We start from the raw sequence: 15303 nt of genomic DNA on the forward strand, positions 1-15303 counted from the left end.
TAATTTCTAAGCCACGCATTCTTTGATGAATGTGCATTGCACTTGTACATGTACAACTCCTGCCCAATCAACTTGCCAATGTTGATTTGGATCCATACATCCATGCATAAAATAATCCACCGAAAATGCCGCACGACACCCCTAAGAGAGAAAAAAAAGTTGAAGCACGGCATGTGCCCAAGAACCTTACTCGCGGCTATATATATCTGCATGCAATGCAGCCCATAGCATTGCATTCCACAAGCATCTCAGTAACAGAGTGCCTTGCAGACTGCAGTGCTCTTCTGCTTTGTACTTCATTGCATTGCGCACCATGGCCTCTTCGATGTCAGTTTTGCTGCTCTTGTGCATGGCCGCGGTGGCGTCGGCGCAGCTGTCGCCGACGTTCTACGACACGTCCTGCCCCAACGCGCTGTCCACCATCAAGAGAGCCGTGACGGCCGCCGTGAACAAGGAGAATCGCATGGGTGCCTCCTTGCTCAGGCTTCACTTCCATGACTGCTTTGTCCAAGCAAGTGTCCCTCTCAATCTCATGCCTTGCATGCAGTCTATATCTGTACTACTACATCATTTTCATGCACTGTGTTTAGAAGTGTTTGAGAACTAGAGTTTTTAGCTTTTACAGTCCCTGATGTTTTACAGTAAGTTCCTATGTTATCGCTGCAGTCAATTCACTTGAAGTAGCTGCCTGAATAATTAGCACGTACTACGCCTTCTGCTAGTTTGGCTTTGGCACGTCAAAAGACAATCTACTCATTAGCCATATTTGGCCTGCTAATTTGAGTCTTATTAGTCATAAACACAAGATAGGAACTGCCAAATTAATCAGTGGTCATTTTCGGCTCTGTACTAACAAAGTAATTACTACTTCTGTACGTGTGTGACATCAGGGGTGCGACGCGTCCGTGTTGCTGGCGGACACGGCCACCTTCACCGGAGAGCAGGGGGCGCTTCCGAACGTGCGATCGCTGAGGGGCTTCGACGTCATCGCCAACATCAAGTCGCAGGTGGAGGCCATCTGCAAGCAGACCGTCTCCTGCGCCGACATCCTCGCCGTCGCCGCGCGCGACTCCGTCGTCGCGGTAAGACGACTTGGACCGACTGCGGCTGGACTCCGTGACCAGCATCAAATTGATCCGTCTGCTCATGCAAATGATTCCTCTTCTCGTGCAGTTGGGAGGGCCGTCATGGACGGTTCCTCTGGGGCGCAGGGACTCCACAACCGCCAGCTTGTCTCTGGCAAACAGCGACCTGCCGCCGCCGTTCTTCAACCTCACCAACCTCATCACCGCGTTCGGCAATAAGGGCTTCACCGCAACAGAAATGGTTACCCTCTCCGGTACGACACTTTTTCATCACCATTGTTCGCTTCTCCAGGTTCTTGCCATGAATGAATTAAACTCAAGCTTTCGCACGGCGCGCCGTGCATGCTCGCAGGGGCGCACACCATCGGGCAGGCGCAGTGCCAGAACTTCAGGGACCATATCTACAACGACACCAACATCAACCCGAGGTTCGCGGCGTCGCTCAAGGCCAACTGTCCCCGGCCGGCCGGCAGCGGCGACAGCAACCTAGCGCCGCTGGACACGACGACGCCCTACACGTTCGACAACGCCTACTACAGCAACCTGCTGTCGCAGAAGGGGCTCCTGCACTCGGACCAGGTGCTCTTCAACGGCGGCAGCACCGACAACACGGTCAGGAACTTCGCCTCCAACGCGGCGGCGTTCGGCAGCGCCTTCGCGGCGGCCATGGTGAAGATGGGGAACCTCAGCCCGCTGACGGGGTCCCAGGGACAGATCAGGCTCACCTGCTCCAAAGTGAACTAAGAAATAACTAATCACCATGCATATACGAACGAAAGTATTTACACGTCGGAATAAGGCTAGGTAAGATCACCTTCTTGAATGAGAAGGGTGAGATACTGAGTGGCATGTATCGATCAATTGAAGCATAAGATGCTATGTAATCCAAGGGCCTCGTGCAAAGGCATATGTAGGATTCCCTTGCTTAATTATGTACTTGTGCCTACTTTTAGGCTAAAAATGCCCAGTTCAGCAATTGGCACCATCAGTGATCAGCACCTGTTCTGTGATTTACCAGTACGGGAAGGCTGGAAAAAGTATTATCTGCAGTGTGCATGGAGAAACAAGAAGTTCCCCTCATATGGAGCAATCAAATTATTTATATATATATATAATGAAACAATTAAAGAGAGTTCAACCAAATTTCGGTTTTAATTTACTCTACAAGGCCACTTGGATACTCATGGCTTCGTTTAGGTTAATTAGTCCAAATGTTGGCTCTTTTTTGTGGTGGTGCTAAGCACATAAATATACTTAAGCAGGGTGCATATACTGGTGCTTACTGCAGCTTTTAATCCAAACGTACAGCTACTAGTACTCTGCTGAAATATGGTTATGCATGCTACGATACACTGCATCGTGTAAATCTTGAAGTAGTTAAATCATCTGTTCTTCATCTCATAATTCCATCACTCAAAAAATAACTCCTTAATTTCATTGGCTAGAACTTGGCTCAACGGTGCTACCTCGAGATTGACATGCATATAAAGCTGCTTTTTAGGCATAATGGATGTGCTTGATTTAGGTTGAACCATGTACTTAAAAGTGAAAAATCAAGTTGATTTCACCATCGTTTAATCATGTCGACGCTTACTGATAACGATCTCCTAGCTGCAACATGGCTGCATAGCGTCAGACCGCGGCAGATTTTTCTTACACAGATTATGACCTTTGTGTATGCTAATCAGTCCGATCCAATCCATTTGCCCAAGCTGTACCGTCTGCTAGTTGTAAAGTTCCACGCAAGGGGACGAAGCATGTCGACCTGTGGTCAATGTCTAGCTAGCTGGATTTCAACGACGTACCATAACTGTAACAGCAGATTATACTAGTCACTAAACGAATAATGCCGGCACAGATCAACATGTTTCTTTTAATGAAGAAACTTCAAGCCTCTGTATCGTCCTCACATCCTGTAGCTCAATTATTAAGATTCTAAATCCATATGTATTTTTGTCCTTTCTCTTAATCTCTTATATGATGTATTAAATTCCTACTGTATGTTTTCAAATTCCTACAGAAATTGAACTATTTCATGCTAAATCCACGTAAAAATCCTTTGAGAAACATTAGTATCTTAGTGGGACTAATGGACTATCGAGCCATCAAATCATCCTCAGATCAAAATCTCATTTGTCAAAACTAAGTGCCCAATATAATGACACTAGTTTTCATTTAAACTATTACCTATGTTATCTACTAATTATCGTTAAGACACGGACATGATCTCCAGCAATAGTGTTTGAAGGTTGGTTTCTCTAGTTAATTATAGGTAAGCAATTAAAACCGAGTAAAAATATAGTGAAATTGAGATACTTTTGACGACGAATATACACGCTAAATATTTTGCAATTTTTTGCAGAAAAATATTTCCATATTTGTAACCTCAATGCTTCTGTTTATACTCGTTTTTCAAATCTTAAATAAGTTGGTTGCGCGCTTCTATCGGCATAAACATGCATGTTCCGGGATTAATGCGTAATGCAGTGTATAATGATTTCCAACATACTGCTCATGACACGTGACGCCTGCCTTCCTTGACCAGCACCGGGTACCTACCGCTCTGTTCTATTTCGAGATTTTTTTCGAAGGCAAAAGATTTGCAAATCCTATATTAGAAGGATTAAAAGAGGAAAATATAAAAGTTTATGCTCTTCGCTAGAGCAGTTGAGCTTAAAATATTTATAACAAACCGGGCTAGCACTGTATACAACTTGGAGGGTCAATTGTTTAAATTTCCGATTAGCACGAAAGCTAGCCGCCACAACTTAATGTCTTCTTTGATCGTGAGTGCCACATGTATAGGAGTTAGCTCCTCTTGTTGAAATGTTCTTCTATTTCTTTCTTTCTAGATATTCCACAAAAAGTAATGGAGGCACCGTTGAACTCCGGCAGGTTCCGACAAGTGATTCTCGTCGGCGCTTTCCTCCACCATTTGTTAATTATGGTCACTTCATCGAAACTCGACAGTGGGGTAAATCGATCCATCTTGTAAGTTCACTCTAGACATGCTTCGCGAAGATACAATCCTGGCATAAATGCGTAGATGTCTCATTGTCTACTCGACAAAGCTTACAAGTCTGATCGTTAAGCTAGCCCCCTTTTCGCTAGATTGTTTGCGTTCTATTCCGAGATTGCTATACGTATCCAAAGAGACAAATCATGCATCCTCTTCACGCTGAAAATATTACGCTACTGCAGGTTCACAGACTTTTCCCTGGGAGCGCCATGCATGACAGACTCAAGAGAGCTGGTGCTGGACTGCTGGACTGCTCGTCATGACCGCCTTTAATTTGAGTTGGACATCGTGGCCCATGGATGATGCAGACTTACAAAACTATACTCTGAATTCAATCTGAACATATCTTGTATGCCAATATATCATCACATGTTGGTCAATACTGCATCCGGGATCAGTAGCGGACATAGTGCACCCGGGATCTTTTTGTCCCTCTTCCTTTTCTTCCTCCTCTGCTTCATCCATGACCCTAAAGAATAAGGGGGGCCTCCATGGTCTGCACACTCCCGAATCTGCTCCTGCTAGTTGCATGGCGACGACAATTGTTGCTGTCATTCAGAGACTAAACCTAGGCATCCGATGTGACATGTAGGCACCAATGGGCGCTATAAATCTGCATGGAGTGTACCATTCCCTTGCAAACTACAGCCAAGTAGCAAGTGCAGCAGGCTAGCTAGGCAGCAAACGCACACATCCAGCTACTCTGCTCGATCTCGTAGCTAAGTCATGGCCTCTGCCTCTTGCCTTAGCTTGTTGGTGCTCGTGGCGCTGGCCTCGGCGGCGTCGGCGCAGCTGTCGTCGACGTTCTATGACACGTCGTGCCCCAACGCGCTGTCCACCATCAAGAGCGGGGTGGCGGCCGCGGTGGCGCAGGAGGCTCGCATGGGGGCCTCGCTGCTCAGGCTGCACTTCCACGACTGCTTTGTGCAGGCAAGTCTCACTTGCATAACCGACAAATCCTGTTCTTTCTAACAGTCGAAATTTCCAAAAGTTCATCTATACATTTACGTTAGTGCGTTCAAGCAACTAATTAGCTAGGATTTTCCAAATCTCGCTCCAGGGCTGCGACGCGTCCGTGCTGCTGAATGACACGGCCACCTTCACCGGCGAGCAGGGGGCAAACCCGAACGCCGGATCGATCAGAGGTTTCAACGTCGTCGACAACATCAAGGCGCAGGTGGAGGCCGTGTGCCCGCAGACCGTCTCCTGCGCCGACATCCTCGCCGTCGCCGCCCGCGACTCTGTCGTTGCGGTGAGATCATTAGCTCGCTTGCGATCACATGATCGATCGATTCATGCCCGGCGTTTTCATGTATACTGTTAACCTGAAGCTCATACGCGTGCTCTATTAATCTGTACGCATGCAGCTCGGAGGGCCGTCATGGACCGTTCTGCTGGGGAGAAGGGACTCCACCACTGCAAGCTTGTCTCAGGCCAACAGCGACCTGCCTGCTCCTTCCTTGGATCTCGCTAACCTCATCGCCGCGTTCGCCAACAAAGGCCTTAGCACCACCGACATGGTTGCTCTCTCGGGTACTCGCTTGCTATATAGCTACTACGTTTCATCTCTGAACTTTCCAAGGCAAGATGCATGCCGGTACATGCCAGACACTGACTCGTGCAGTGCAGGCGCGCACACGATCGGGCAGGCGCAGTGCCAGAACTTCCGTGCCCACATCTACAACGACACCAACATCAACTCGGCCTTCGCGACGTCGCTCAAGGCCAACTGCCCCGCGGCATCCCCCAACGGCGACACCAACCTGGCGCCGTTGGACACCACGACGCCCAACACGTTCGACAACGCCTACTACAACAACCTGCTGTCCCAGAAGGGCCTCCTGCACTCCGACCAGCAGCTGTTCAACGGCGGCAGCACCGACAACACGGTCATGAACTACGCGTCCAACACGGCGGCGTTCAGTAGCGCCTTCACGACGGCGATTGTGAACATGGGGAACATCAGCCCGTTGACGGGGACCCAGGGGCAGATCAGGCTCAGCTGCTGGAAGGTGAACTCGTAAGACGGACGTATGGCCGGTATGGTACGTTGGCAGCGTAAATATGTCAATGCGTTAAGACGAATAAGGTCGTGCCCGCACTACCAACAAGTATATATGTATGCATGTCGAGTGGCATACGCCAACTCGCTTTAATTTCTTGGTCCGTGAAGTGTATGGAACGGATGAGAGGGCGTGCCGTGCAGCTATATATACATATGTATCGAGCGAGTTTTAGATCATGCGAATGCATGGGAGATTAACTATCACTTGCTCTCTTTTGTGCATCCTGACCTCTGCGCCGTGCCATTGCCGTCTGTGTGGGTGGGAGGTGCTTCAAATCGGCCCACCAGGCCAGGCGGCCGGTCGCGCGCGCGCGCGTTGTCCATCAGCATGCATCTGCTGCCAGAGACAGATCCGCGCGCGGCGGTGGCGGCACGTCGCTTGCCATCGGCCGTTCCGCCAAGGCGGAGATCGGCACGTTGGTGGCGCATGAGTGCACGCGCATGTCGGACGGCGCCCAATCGCCCACCCGGACGCAGTGTGATGGCGGCACGATGGTGTGGTGCGATGCGGTGGTCCGGTGGCGGTTGCCAGCCATCGGCAATGCCCTAATCTACCATGGTGGGTCGGTGGCATTGCTGGCGGCGGCGCTAGCCTTTTATCCCTCCAAGAGGTGGTTGATGGAGGTGGCGTCAACCTGCCTTCAGCGTAGCCAGCCGGCTGCCTCGCTAAGGCGAGAGCGGCGGTGATGAATGTCACACTAGGGAGGGACGTGCAACCGCTTCCCATGGCTACCCACCAACGTTGGCGGTGGCTCGGGGCATGCCGGTGAGCTCGTCAAGGTGAGATTCGGCCAGTCGGCCAAGGAGGGGAGGTATCATCCTATTTTCTTCTTCAAAAACTTTAATAAAAAAGATTAAATTTAAAAAAAAATACACGGAAGTGTACCTGATTAGCGAGCACTCTCATGCTAATATCGTATTATAATATTCACGTTACCACGTATTTTAAAGTATCATCGCACAAAAGACTCAAAATGTAGTCCGATACCAATCCACTTTATTAATGATTTCGTCCGTTGACAGGCAAGTGGTGACAAACTGTTGACAGGCAAGTTAAAAGGGAAACTCGTCAACATCGTTTAATCATGTCAAGGCTAACTGGAAAGCTTTCGTCCGTTGGAAAATGACTTAACAACGGTCAGAGCAAGATGGAATTGTTTTGGACGAATGCCGACCTACGTGGATGCTTAATTAGTACTGTCAAATCGTCCGCTAGTACAGAAGTTCCAAACGAGAGATATTCATGATAGGGTCTGCAGTTGATGTTTAGCTAGCTAACGAAAATGACATCCATATCCTAATGCTCGCTATTAGTAGTATAGTATTATTGTTCTGCTAAATTATATATTGTTCTGCTAAATGAAATTATATATCCAACGGTTTTTAAAGTTGCTCTAGGGGCCCGAGGTGGGCTGCGGACTGCTGGCCTGCTGGGTGCTCGCCTTGAATCTTGGGCCTTGGTCTGTATCCAGTGTTCTGAGCCCAACTGAGAGCACTCCATTGCTCAAAACGACGTGGTGTTGCGTCAAGTCTAATCTGCAAGTTTGGACAGAGGGTCATAACTTACAGAAACATTCTATTGCCTGGATAACTTTTTCGTTGCTTCAGTAATGAACTATAATTTTCTACTTACATTTCCAGGACAATGAATGGAGCATCTAAAAGCCGCAAGAGAATGCTGAATAGTTACTACGTACATGCAGTCAACATGACCTTAGCAACAAATGCAGCTCATTTATGGATTGATCTGGTGATTTATCCTCTTCGTGTTGGATTTGATTATCTAAGCAACTTACCACTGCCTCCAATCCTAATTATTCAGGACACGTCATCACGTCCAATGCATTTCAGAATTACATTGCAGGATCATTTCCTTTGAAGAAACATCCCGATTTACGTTATATAAAAAAAAAGAAACATCCTTGTTTTATTCATACAGAAAGAATTTCAGTACAACAGGACTGAATTCCCTGGGTCATGGCTAAACTAGACTCTAGATAGCTTTGGTCTGACAGTGAAATTGTTCCTGGATAACCTTCCGATAAAGTTTGTGCATGCATTGCATGTGTTGGTGAATGCAGACCTGAAGCTCACCTGACAATAGCAAAGGATTCGAATCATCAAATGGATCACAACCCTGTCCATCATACTCCACGAACAGTTTGATCATAGATTTGCTGCCTTGGCAAATACTAGCACTGTTGCCTACCGAAGGACAGCGACTTCGCTCTCAGTGAATGAACGCCCAAGAGGCCATGCATGACCACAAGCTATTCTACCACTTCTAGCCAATCCCCCATGGAACCACCCCTGATCAGGATCTGAACTATGAACGAGATAGAATCGAGACCGGGGAGAGGGAGAAAGAGATAGATGGCGACCTTGTTGAAGGTTGAGGGGTCGAGGGCTAGGTAGCAACGTATCAAATTGATATTATTTTTCTAAGAAACCCAATACATGAATATGTTTTTTTAAGTAATAAGTTTGCAAGACAGGCTTATATTATCTAAATCACTCAAAGGCTACTGTTACCAACATATCTTATCAAACTAGATATATGGTAGATTTAACTCATCAGTAATTTACATATAAGATGACAAAAGGCAGTTCAAATTATGCAGTATTAACACTAATTTACTTTGTCATTTTCACAACATACAAAATTATTTTCTATTCCATATGAATTATAACCATCGGTCAATTTTGTTAACCAATTAACCTAAAAATGGGAGATCCAGAGAGGAACTCACTGCCACCGCTGGATGCGGCTGGGATGATAGTGTGTGGATGGCAGGCGAGAGCTGGAGTACGGGCGGCTCTACGAGAAGGAGGCGTGCAGGACTGTGAGTGACTTGTTAGGTCATACGTGTGCAAATGGGCTAGGCTGTATCCCTGAAGTATCATAGAAGTATCCAATTAAGTATCTGGAATTGAATAATTATTATTATTTTATATACTTTTCGGATACATATCCGGCGCATATCGGTATTATATATGGTATTCAATACAGATAAGGTGCCTTCTTGAAGTATCGGTGTTTCAGAGGTCAAGAGTGGAGAGAGACCCTTGAAGGCGTCGGATGACAGCGTGGAGCACCACCGTGCGTGGCAAGAGAGGTGTCATCCTCCCAAAGCTCCCACGCCACCTCAAGGCCGCGAGCACTACTGTCGTGGAACATCATCTTTGTGGTTATCGTTTGGAACTCCTACAGACACCGAGCTCAGCGGTTTCCTCAGGTTCAACCTACAAACTGGCCAACCCGTGCATGTCTTGTCTAGGCTCTCATCTAACCCGGCCCAACTTGCCTGGAGCTCCACGTTGACAGTTCCATATGGGTTGGGTCCAGGTGGGTTGCCGGTTTGGCCCAACCCATGAACAGGGCTAATTTCTGGATTGGATGTTCACCTTCTTCTCCATGGAGGGATTGTAGTGCAGCTCTTTTTTTTTTCAACCTGCGATGCTAACCGTTTTGGCAGTTCAGCCCCATTTGAAGAACCACATGCATGAAGCCAAATCATTATTTTGCATGGAAGGGAAGCATTACGCCTCTTCCGATTATGTCCTTCTCGTACTGTCATTTATCAAACCGAGCTCTTCGTCAAACAATTATTGAGTACAGATGTCTTCAGTTCCCACAACTATATCCTCGTAGCGATATGCGGTAACACATAATGCATTCTGTCAGTATTTGCCGCATGCCTTTGATGACCACCGATGACCCTATTTCCACTCCAAGTCAGCTTTAACCAAAGCACCAAATCATGCATGATACTAAATTTATATAATGTAAACCTTGTACCTGTAACCTCTTTTTCTAACTTATATAATCCCTAGTGGGGATTAAAAAATGCATGATACTACTCACTCTATCCACCTATGTAAGGCATATTTCACAATGAAAAAGTGTTCAAAAGTACATTTTGATATTCAATTTCTCTTACGATATATTATCAATTGCTACAAAATTATAATCATATTAAAACACTATAAAATACAAATTTATTGATACAACTTTATAAACTAAATATATATAATTTGACTAATTATTGATTAAACCTTACAAACCTCGACTTTTTAAAATAAAAATACGGAGGAAGTAAATTGACAAGGCCCGGAGAGTTTGTCGAGCTGGCCCTACAACGCACGAATAATTCGGAGTTTGAACGTTGTCAGTCTTGGCGTGCAATTTTTTTTTTGGCTTATTTCCCTATGAAATCTAATATACCTAGGGATAACAGGTTAAGTTGGCGCCTCCGTGGCGTGCTCCCCTAGTCTTCCCTAGGAACAAAACTAATTCATAGGGAATGTTCCCCTTTCCTTAAGGTTTTAATTCGCCTTGTAGGGAAAGTATACGGGTAAAAATTTCCTAGGGTCAAAGAAAAAACGGTAGGGAAAATATTGAGTTCCAGTAGTGTTGGTTCAGCTTTCTATTTCTGAGGAGCAAAACCTAGTATAAACTGAAACAAACATGACCTTATACCCACTATATTATAGCAATTGAAATAGTAAAAGCGCTAAGGGCATCATTGTTGGTATGTATTCATTACTGATGCACATCACTAGTGTTTAAGTTCTCAATAAGCTTTAATATGGGTCTCACGTATACTAGTTTTGTTTAAGATCTATTTATATTATATTTGAGATCTAAATCAAACTCTAAGATAGGCTCCACTCGAACATAAAAAAATTCTTCTTGACAGGTGGTGAAGGAGAGACAAAAATCAATATAGAAACAATACTTTATTACTTGAGGCAAGACCCCAAACTTAAAAACCAGTCATAATAATATGGATTCCTTCTTGTAATGTATAAAGTCAGATTTAAGATCACATTTTTTGCTTTCGACCCCTTTTCGCAGTGACCTAATGCAAAAACTGATGTGGATTCTAAACTTCATTTCTCGCTTGTCAGCTTGCTGTCCAGCGAAAGCTGAAGAAAGCCTGCGAGTACACAGAGCAACGGGCCAACGGCTACCAAACGCAAACGGCTAGTAGCAGTATTTACCAGTACCACTGCCACTGGGTCAACCCAAACCCACTCCGCTTCCACTCTCTTCGATTCCTTTGGCTCTCTCCTCTCCTCTCTCCTCTTCTCTCGTCACCCCACAGAATCCAAGAAAGAGAAGAAACATCGTCTTTACTCTCCGCACGAGTCCCCATGACCGGCGAGGCGCAAGACCTAGCTCCGCCCGGCGGCGGCGTTAGCCTGGAGGGCCGGGCGGAGGTCGACACCTCGTCACCCTTCAAGTCCGTGCGCGAGGCCGTCGACCGCTTCGGCGGCAGCGCCGCCTGGTGTTCCCACCTTACCAAGCGCATGTTCGCGCCCCCAGAGGTGAAAGACCAACCTCACTCACCTCTTCATTGCGCGGCTCAAATTTGGAGTTCTTGCCTTGGCTGTAGAATCTTGCGGTGCAACGAGCTCTGCTTGTGTATATGGTTTACCGTCGCAGTGTATCGTATTGTACTTTTGGTTAATTAATTCGTCACTCGATTAGTTGTCTGCGGTGCGTGGATTTGTGGAAAATGCGGCTGGGAAATTGGGCATCATATTTATTTTTCTTTCTTCATTTGCTGCAGAAACATGAGGGTGTTGGAGAATTGACCAATCTAGAGGAGCAGACCTCGCAGCTAGAGAAGGAGCTAAGCATCAAAGAAAGGGAGACGCTTGATATGCTGAAAGAATTGGAGTCCACCAAGAAGGTCATTGCAGATTTAAGGCTGAAGATTCAGAACGAAGGAGCTGGCACATTTTTCCTCAGTGAGGAGACGGGCCAAGCCAAAGGGCCCATTGCACAACCTGAAGAAAAGCAGCCTGAAAATGCTGAAACTGATGTGGATATGGGTAGCCTGGATGAACAGCTGCTGCAGCGGACTCCTGGTTCTTCAGTGCTAAAGGAGCTTGAGCAGGCAAAAGCTAACTTAAACAGGACCACGAGCGATCTTGCTGCTATAAGAGCCTCCGTCGAGTCGCTGAGGAATGACATAGAAAAAGAGAAGGTCTTGGTGGAGAGAAGCCGAGAGAAGGTGTGCTCCAATACCGCACAGATTTCTTCATTGGAGGATGAGCTGGACCGGACTACACAGAAGCTGCAGACACTGAGGGACCTGCAGAGAAGGTGTGAAGATCCCTCGGACATTTTCATCGAGATCAAGAAGATGGCATCTGAGCTAGAGCAGCTCAGGAACGCGTCCAATGCGTCGAAATCGGAAGCTATTTTGTTGGCTGCTGAAATTGAGCAGATAAAAGCTAGCATCGGCACAGCTGAGGTGAGGTGTCTTGCAGCCAAGAAGATGGAAGAGGCAGCGAGAGCAGCAGAAGCTCTTGCACTCACTGAAATCAAGGTCCTACTAAGCAATGAAGCCTCAGCTGAAGATCTCCAGCGCAGAGATGGTGTGAGCCTCTCAGTAGAAGAGTATTTGGAGCTTGCTGCGAAAGCTCAAGAGGCTGATGAAAGCTCGAGGAAGAAAGTTGAAGCTGCAACGTTCCAGGTGGATGAAGCCACCCAGTCAGAGTCTGACTCGCTTAGAAAGCTGGAGGAAGCTAAATTACAAGTTCAGGAATGTAAGATGGCACTGCAGGAGGCCCTGAAAAGGGTGGGTGCTGCCAACCAGGGGAAGCTCGCAGTAGAAGCGGCTCTTCATAGATGTCGATCTGCGACTGGGCACAAGAGGCGTTCATTCCATGACCCTCCCAAGTTCAAAAATGCAGCACACCATTACAAAGATTCTCTTAATATGGACATCGTTGACATTTCAAAGGCTTCCTTGAAGCCAACATTATCCATCGGGCAGATATTGAGTATGAAGCTAATGGGACCAGATGGGTATGACAAAAGTGTTCGGGACGATACAAGTGAAACTTCTAATGTCTCACTTGGCCAGATTCTGAACAGAAGGCGTGCAGTTGTGTATAGTAGTGATGCAACTGCTCACAAGAAATTATCTGGAAAGAGGAAGAAATTTGCCTTTACAGGACTCTCAGTTTTCTTGGCAAAACAAGCCAAGAGCAAGAAGAAAAAAAGATCATATTAGAACCGAAGTCAACTTGGGCGGGAAAGATTCTTGTAATCTAGTAGTAATGAATAGCAGCAGCTAGTACGTTGTTAACTTGACCCTAGTCCATGTTCTTGTAATCTAGTATTGTTTCTAGTCTCTGTTTGTGGATGCCTAGATCATTGATCACTCAGTGGCTCCATGTAATCCGTAGCAGGCTAGCTGCTGATAACTGATATTGCTGATTAGGGGTTGCTAAATGCCCAAGTTATATCATGTACTGTGTGAACATGAAATGTATCATATGGTTAGTAGTTCATATCATGTACATCTCGAACATGTGAGGTATCGATGCTCACAAAAGGTGCTGTTCTGATCTCTCTCTCTCTCTCTCTCTCTCTCTCTCTCTCTCTCTCTCTCTCTCTCTCTCTCTTTTGAGGTTTTGAGATGGTGATTTATCTTTTCTTTTTTGCAAAAAACCCTTGGTTTGGTGTTCTCTTGGTTGAGAGAAGATACATATGGTCATACTATGTAACCTGTGAACATGTAAGGTCCCAATGCAGTCACTGGGATATTAATCGATAATAACAATCCTTTCGGTTTTTTATTCGCGAGTTCATAGGTCAAGTTGTTAAGCTACGGTTTGGTTTCAAGTCGTCGATATGTCCGAGTGGTTAAGGAGACAGACTTGAAATCTGTTGGGCTTCGCCCGCGCAGGTTCGAACCCTGCTGTCGACGCATTCTTTTAATTTTTGTCATCTTCGGCCTCATTCCTCAGTACTTCTCAATTTGTCATTTTCATTTACGCCTTTTACTTTTTCTGTATCGGATAAACAGAGAGCCACAAAGGATTGCGAATACACGTACTAACGATATATTTGGTTCATTTTCTGATGTTTTTGTTACTCAGAAGTAAAGCTGCATCACATAGTCCGTTTGTGTGGCTGTTGAGAAGCAAAAGCTGTTATTATTAATAGAAGCTAGAGGTTGATCCGAAGGAAGTTTTGTAGAAGAGATGATGTTTCAAGAGGTATTATATATATTGTGTATTTCATTTGTATAAAAATTAATTCAAAAATAATTAAGCAGCATTTTAACAATGACTTTTAAAAATAGTTTAAAAAAGTCTGGACCCAACCAAACAAAACCTAAAACGCACCTGAGAATTGTGTTCAAAGCCTCAAAAAAGCACTATTTTTTATTTACTTAATCACACGTGCACGACGAGAGAACTTTTGCTTTCAGTCGACGTTGTATGCTCGGATTTGGATGCTGCAGCTTCCTCTCAACGCCGACGAGGGAAAGGAACGGGAAGGCAGCGCGCCGTCGCCGTCAGGAACATGGGTCGTGCTGTGGGCGCGGACCGAAACCGAATCGGCCGGCGGCCGTCCAGGCAGGCTCGATGCATGCATCCATCAGCCCGTTCAATTTCCACTGCTTCTCCCGGCGCAGGATTATCCCCATCGCTCTCTCCCCATCCATGCGCACAGGAACAGGTCAGGTAATTTGTCGTCGTTGGCGACGCGGCTGCCCTCCGCGATGCTGCCTCCGCGCCGCGCCCCTCGTTCGCCGGGGCTCCCCATGTCCAGCCCGTTGCTTACCGGCGCCAGAGAAAGACTAGCTGTTTGCACGATATGTTGGAATTGATCTTGATCTTATCTCTAACATGATCAAGAAAGAAGGAAGAATTTGTTTTCTTCCAACGTTCTGATCGGGAGTTTTAACCAACAAATGGTTACGATTTCACTTATGCTACAATATATATAAACTAAAAGGGAGAAGTCTCATACGACATGTGATCATAATTCTCACGTTAAGCTAAATCTTACTCCACATATCTTAATCTATCCGATCCTAAAAGCACGCAGTCAACAAGATGAAGACCGCCGCCGTCGTCACCATCGACAGTATTCACATCTACACTGACGCTCTTTGACCTCACCGCTAAGCGCTAATAACGTCACCAAACGTAGGTACATATTCATACGCTTTCGCTTAAGATGATATTTGATATTAGAGTTAATAATCTTCTTAATTAAGACTTAATGATGTAATGATGTACACGATATGCTGCTTGCACGTAATGATGTACACAATATCCAGTTAAGTGGAGTAACCCATAAGATTGTAATAAGGAACGAT

The 15303-nt window shown here is 46.0% G+C and overlaps 3 protein-coding genes and 1 non-coding gene across 4 annotated transcripts; all 4 read left to right on the forward strand.

Moving 5' to 3' along the window:
• Positions 1-248: 248 nt before the first annotated feature.
• On the forward strand, positions 249-2141 carry LOC133890851 (peroxidase 2-like). The gene is made up of 4 exons (XM_062331456.1): positions 249-511; positions 891-1082; positions 1174-1339; positions 1438-2141. Exons 1-4 carry the CDS (start codon positions 314-316, stop codon positions 1827-1829), a joined length of 948 nt encoding a protein of 315 aa, XP_062187440.1. The 5' UTR covers positions 249-313; the 3' UTR covers positions 1830-2141.
• A 2384-nt stretch (positions 2142-4525) lies between these two features.
• Positions 4526-6382, forward strand: LOC133891687 (peroxidase 2-like). Its single transcript, XM_062332425.1, has 4 exons — positions 4526-5034; positions 5165-5356; positions 5472-5637; positions 5734-6382. Exons 1-4 carry the CDS (start codon positions 4831-4833, stop codon positions 6126-6128), a joined length of 957 nt encoding a protein of 318 aa, XP_062188409.1. The 5' UTR covers positions 4526-4830; the 3' UTR covers positions 6129-6382.
• Positions 6383-11217: 4835 nt separating this feature from the next.
• Positions 11218-13489, forward strand: LOC133890040 (WEB family protein At2g38370-like). The gene is made up of 2 exons (XM_062330482.1): positions 11218-11500; positions 11746-13489. Exons 1-2 carry the CDS (start codon positions 11327-11329, stop codon positions 13198-13200), a joined length of 1629 nt encoding a protein of 542 aa, XP_062186466.1. The 5' UTR covers positions 11218-11326; the 3' UTR covers positions 13201-13489.
• A 328-nt stretch (positions 13490-13817) lies between these two features.
• TRNAS-UGA (transfer RNA serine (anticodon UGA)) lies at positions 13818-13899 on the forward strand. Its single transcript has one exon. It is a non-coding gene; the product is annotated as a tRNA-Ser (tRNA).
• Positions 13900-15303: the final 1404 nt, after the last annotated feature.

This window comes from Phragmites australis, chromosome 14 (assembly GCF_958298935.1).
Source record: "Phragmites australis chromosome 14, lpPhrAust1.1, whole genome shotgun sequence".
NCBI classification, from domain to species: Eukaryota; Viridiplantae; Streptophyta; class Magnoliopsida; order Poales; family Poaceae; genus Phragmites; species Phragmites australis.

Excerpts from the sequence above, each read along its gene's own strand:
- LOC133890851 (XM_062331456.1), top strand. The coding sequence starts at position 314 with ATGGCCTCTTCGATGTCAGTTTTGCTGCTCTTGTGCATGGCCGCGGTG. Across the intron at positions 512-890 it reads TCCATGACTGCTTTGTCCAA|GGGTGCGACGCGTCCGTGTT; the intron begins GCAAGTGTCCCT and ends GTGTGACATCAG. Across the intron at positions 1,340-1,437 it reads AGAAATGGTTACCCTCTCCG|GGGCGCACACCATCGGGCAG; the intron begins GTACGACACTTT and ends GCATGCTCGCAG.
- LOC133891687 (XM_062332425.1), top strand. The coding sequence starts at position 4,831 with ATGGCCTCTGCCTCTTGCCTTAGCTTGTTGGTGCTCGTGGCGCTGGCC. Across the intron at positions 5,035-5,164 it reads TCCACGACTGCTTTGTGCAG|GGCTGCGACGCGTCCGTGCT; the intron begins GCAAGTCTCACT and ends ATCTCGCTCCAG. Across the intron at positions 5,357-5,471 it reads CCCGCGACTCTGTCGTTGCG|CTCGGAGGGCCGTCATGGAC; the intron begins GTGAGATCATTA and ends GTACGCATGCAG.
- LOC133890040 (XM_062330482.1), top strand. The coding sequence starts at position 11,327 with ATGACCGGCGAGGCGCAAGACCTAGCTCCGCCCGGCGGCGGCGTTAGC. Across the intron at positions 11,501-11,745 it reads GCATGTTCGCGCCCCCAGAG|AAACATGAGGGTGTTGGAGA; the intron begins GTGAAAGACCAA and ends CATTTGCTGCAG.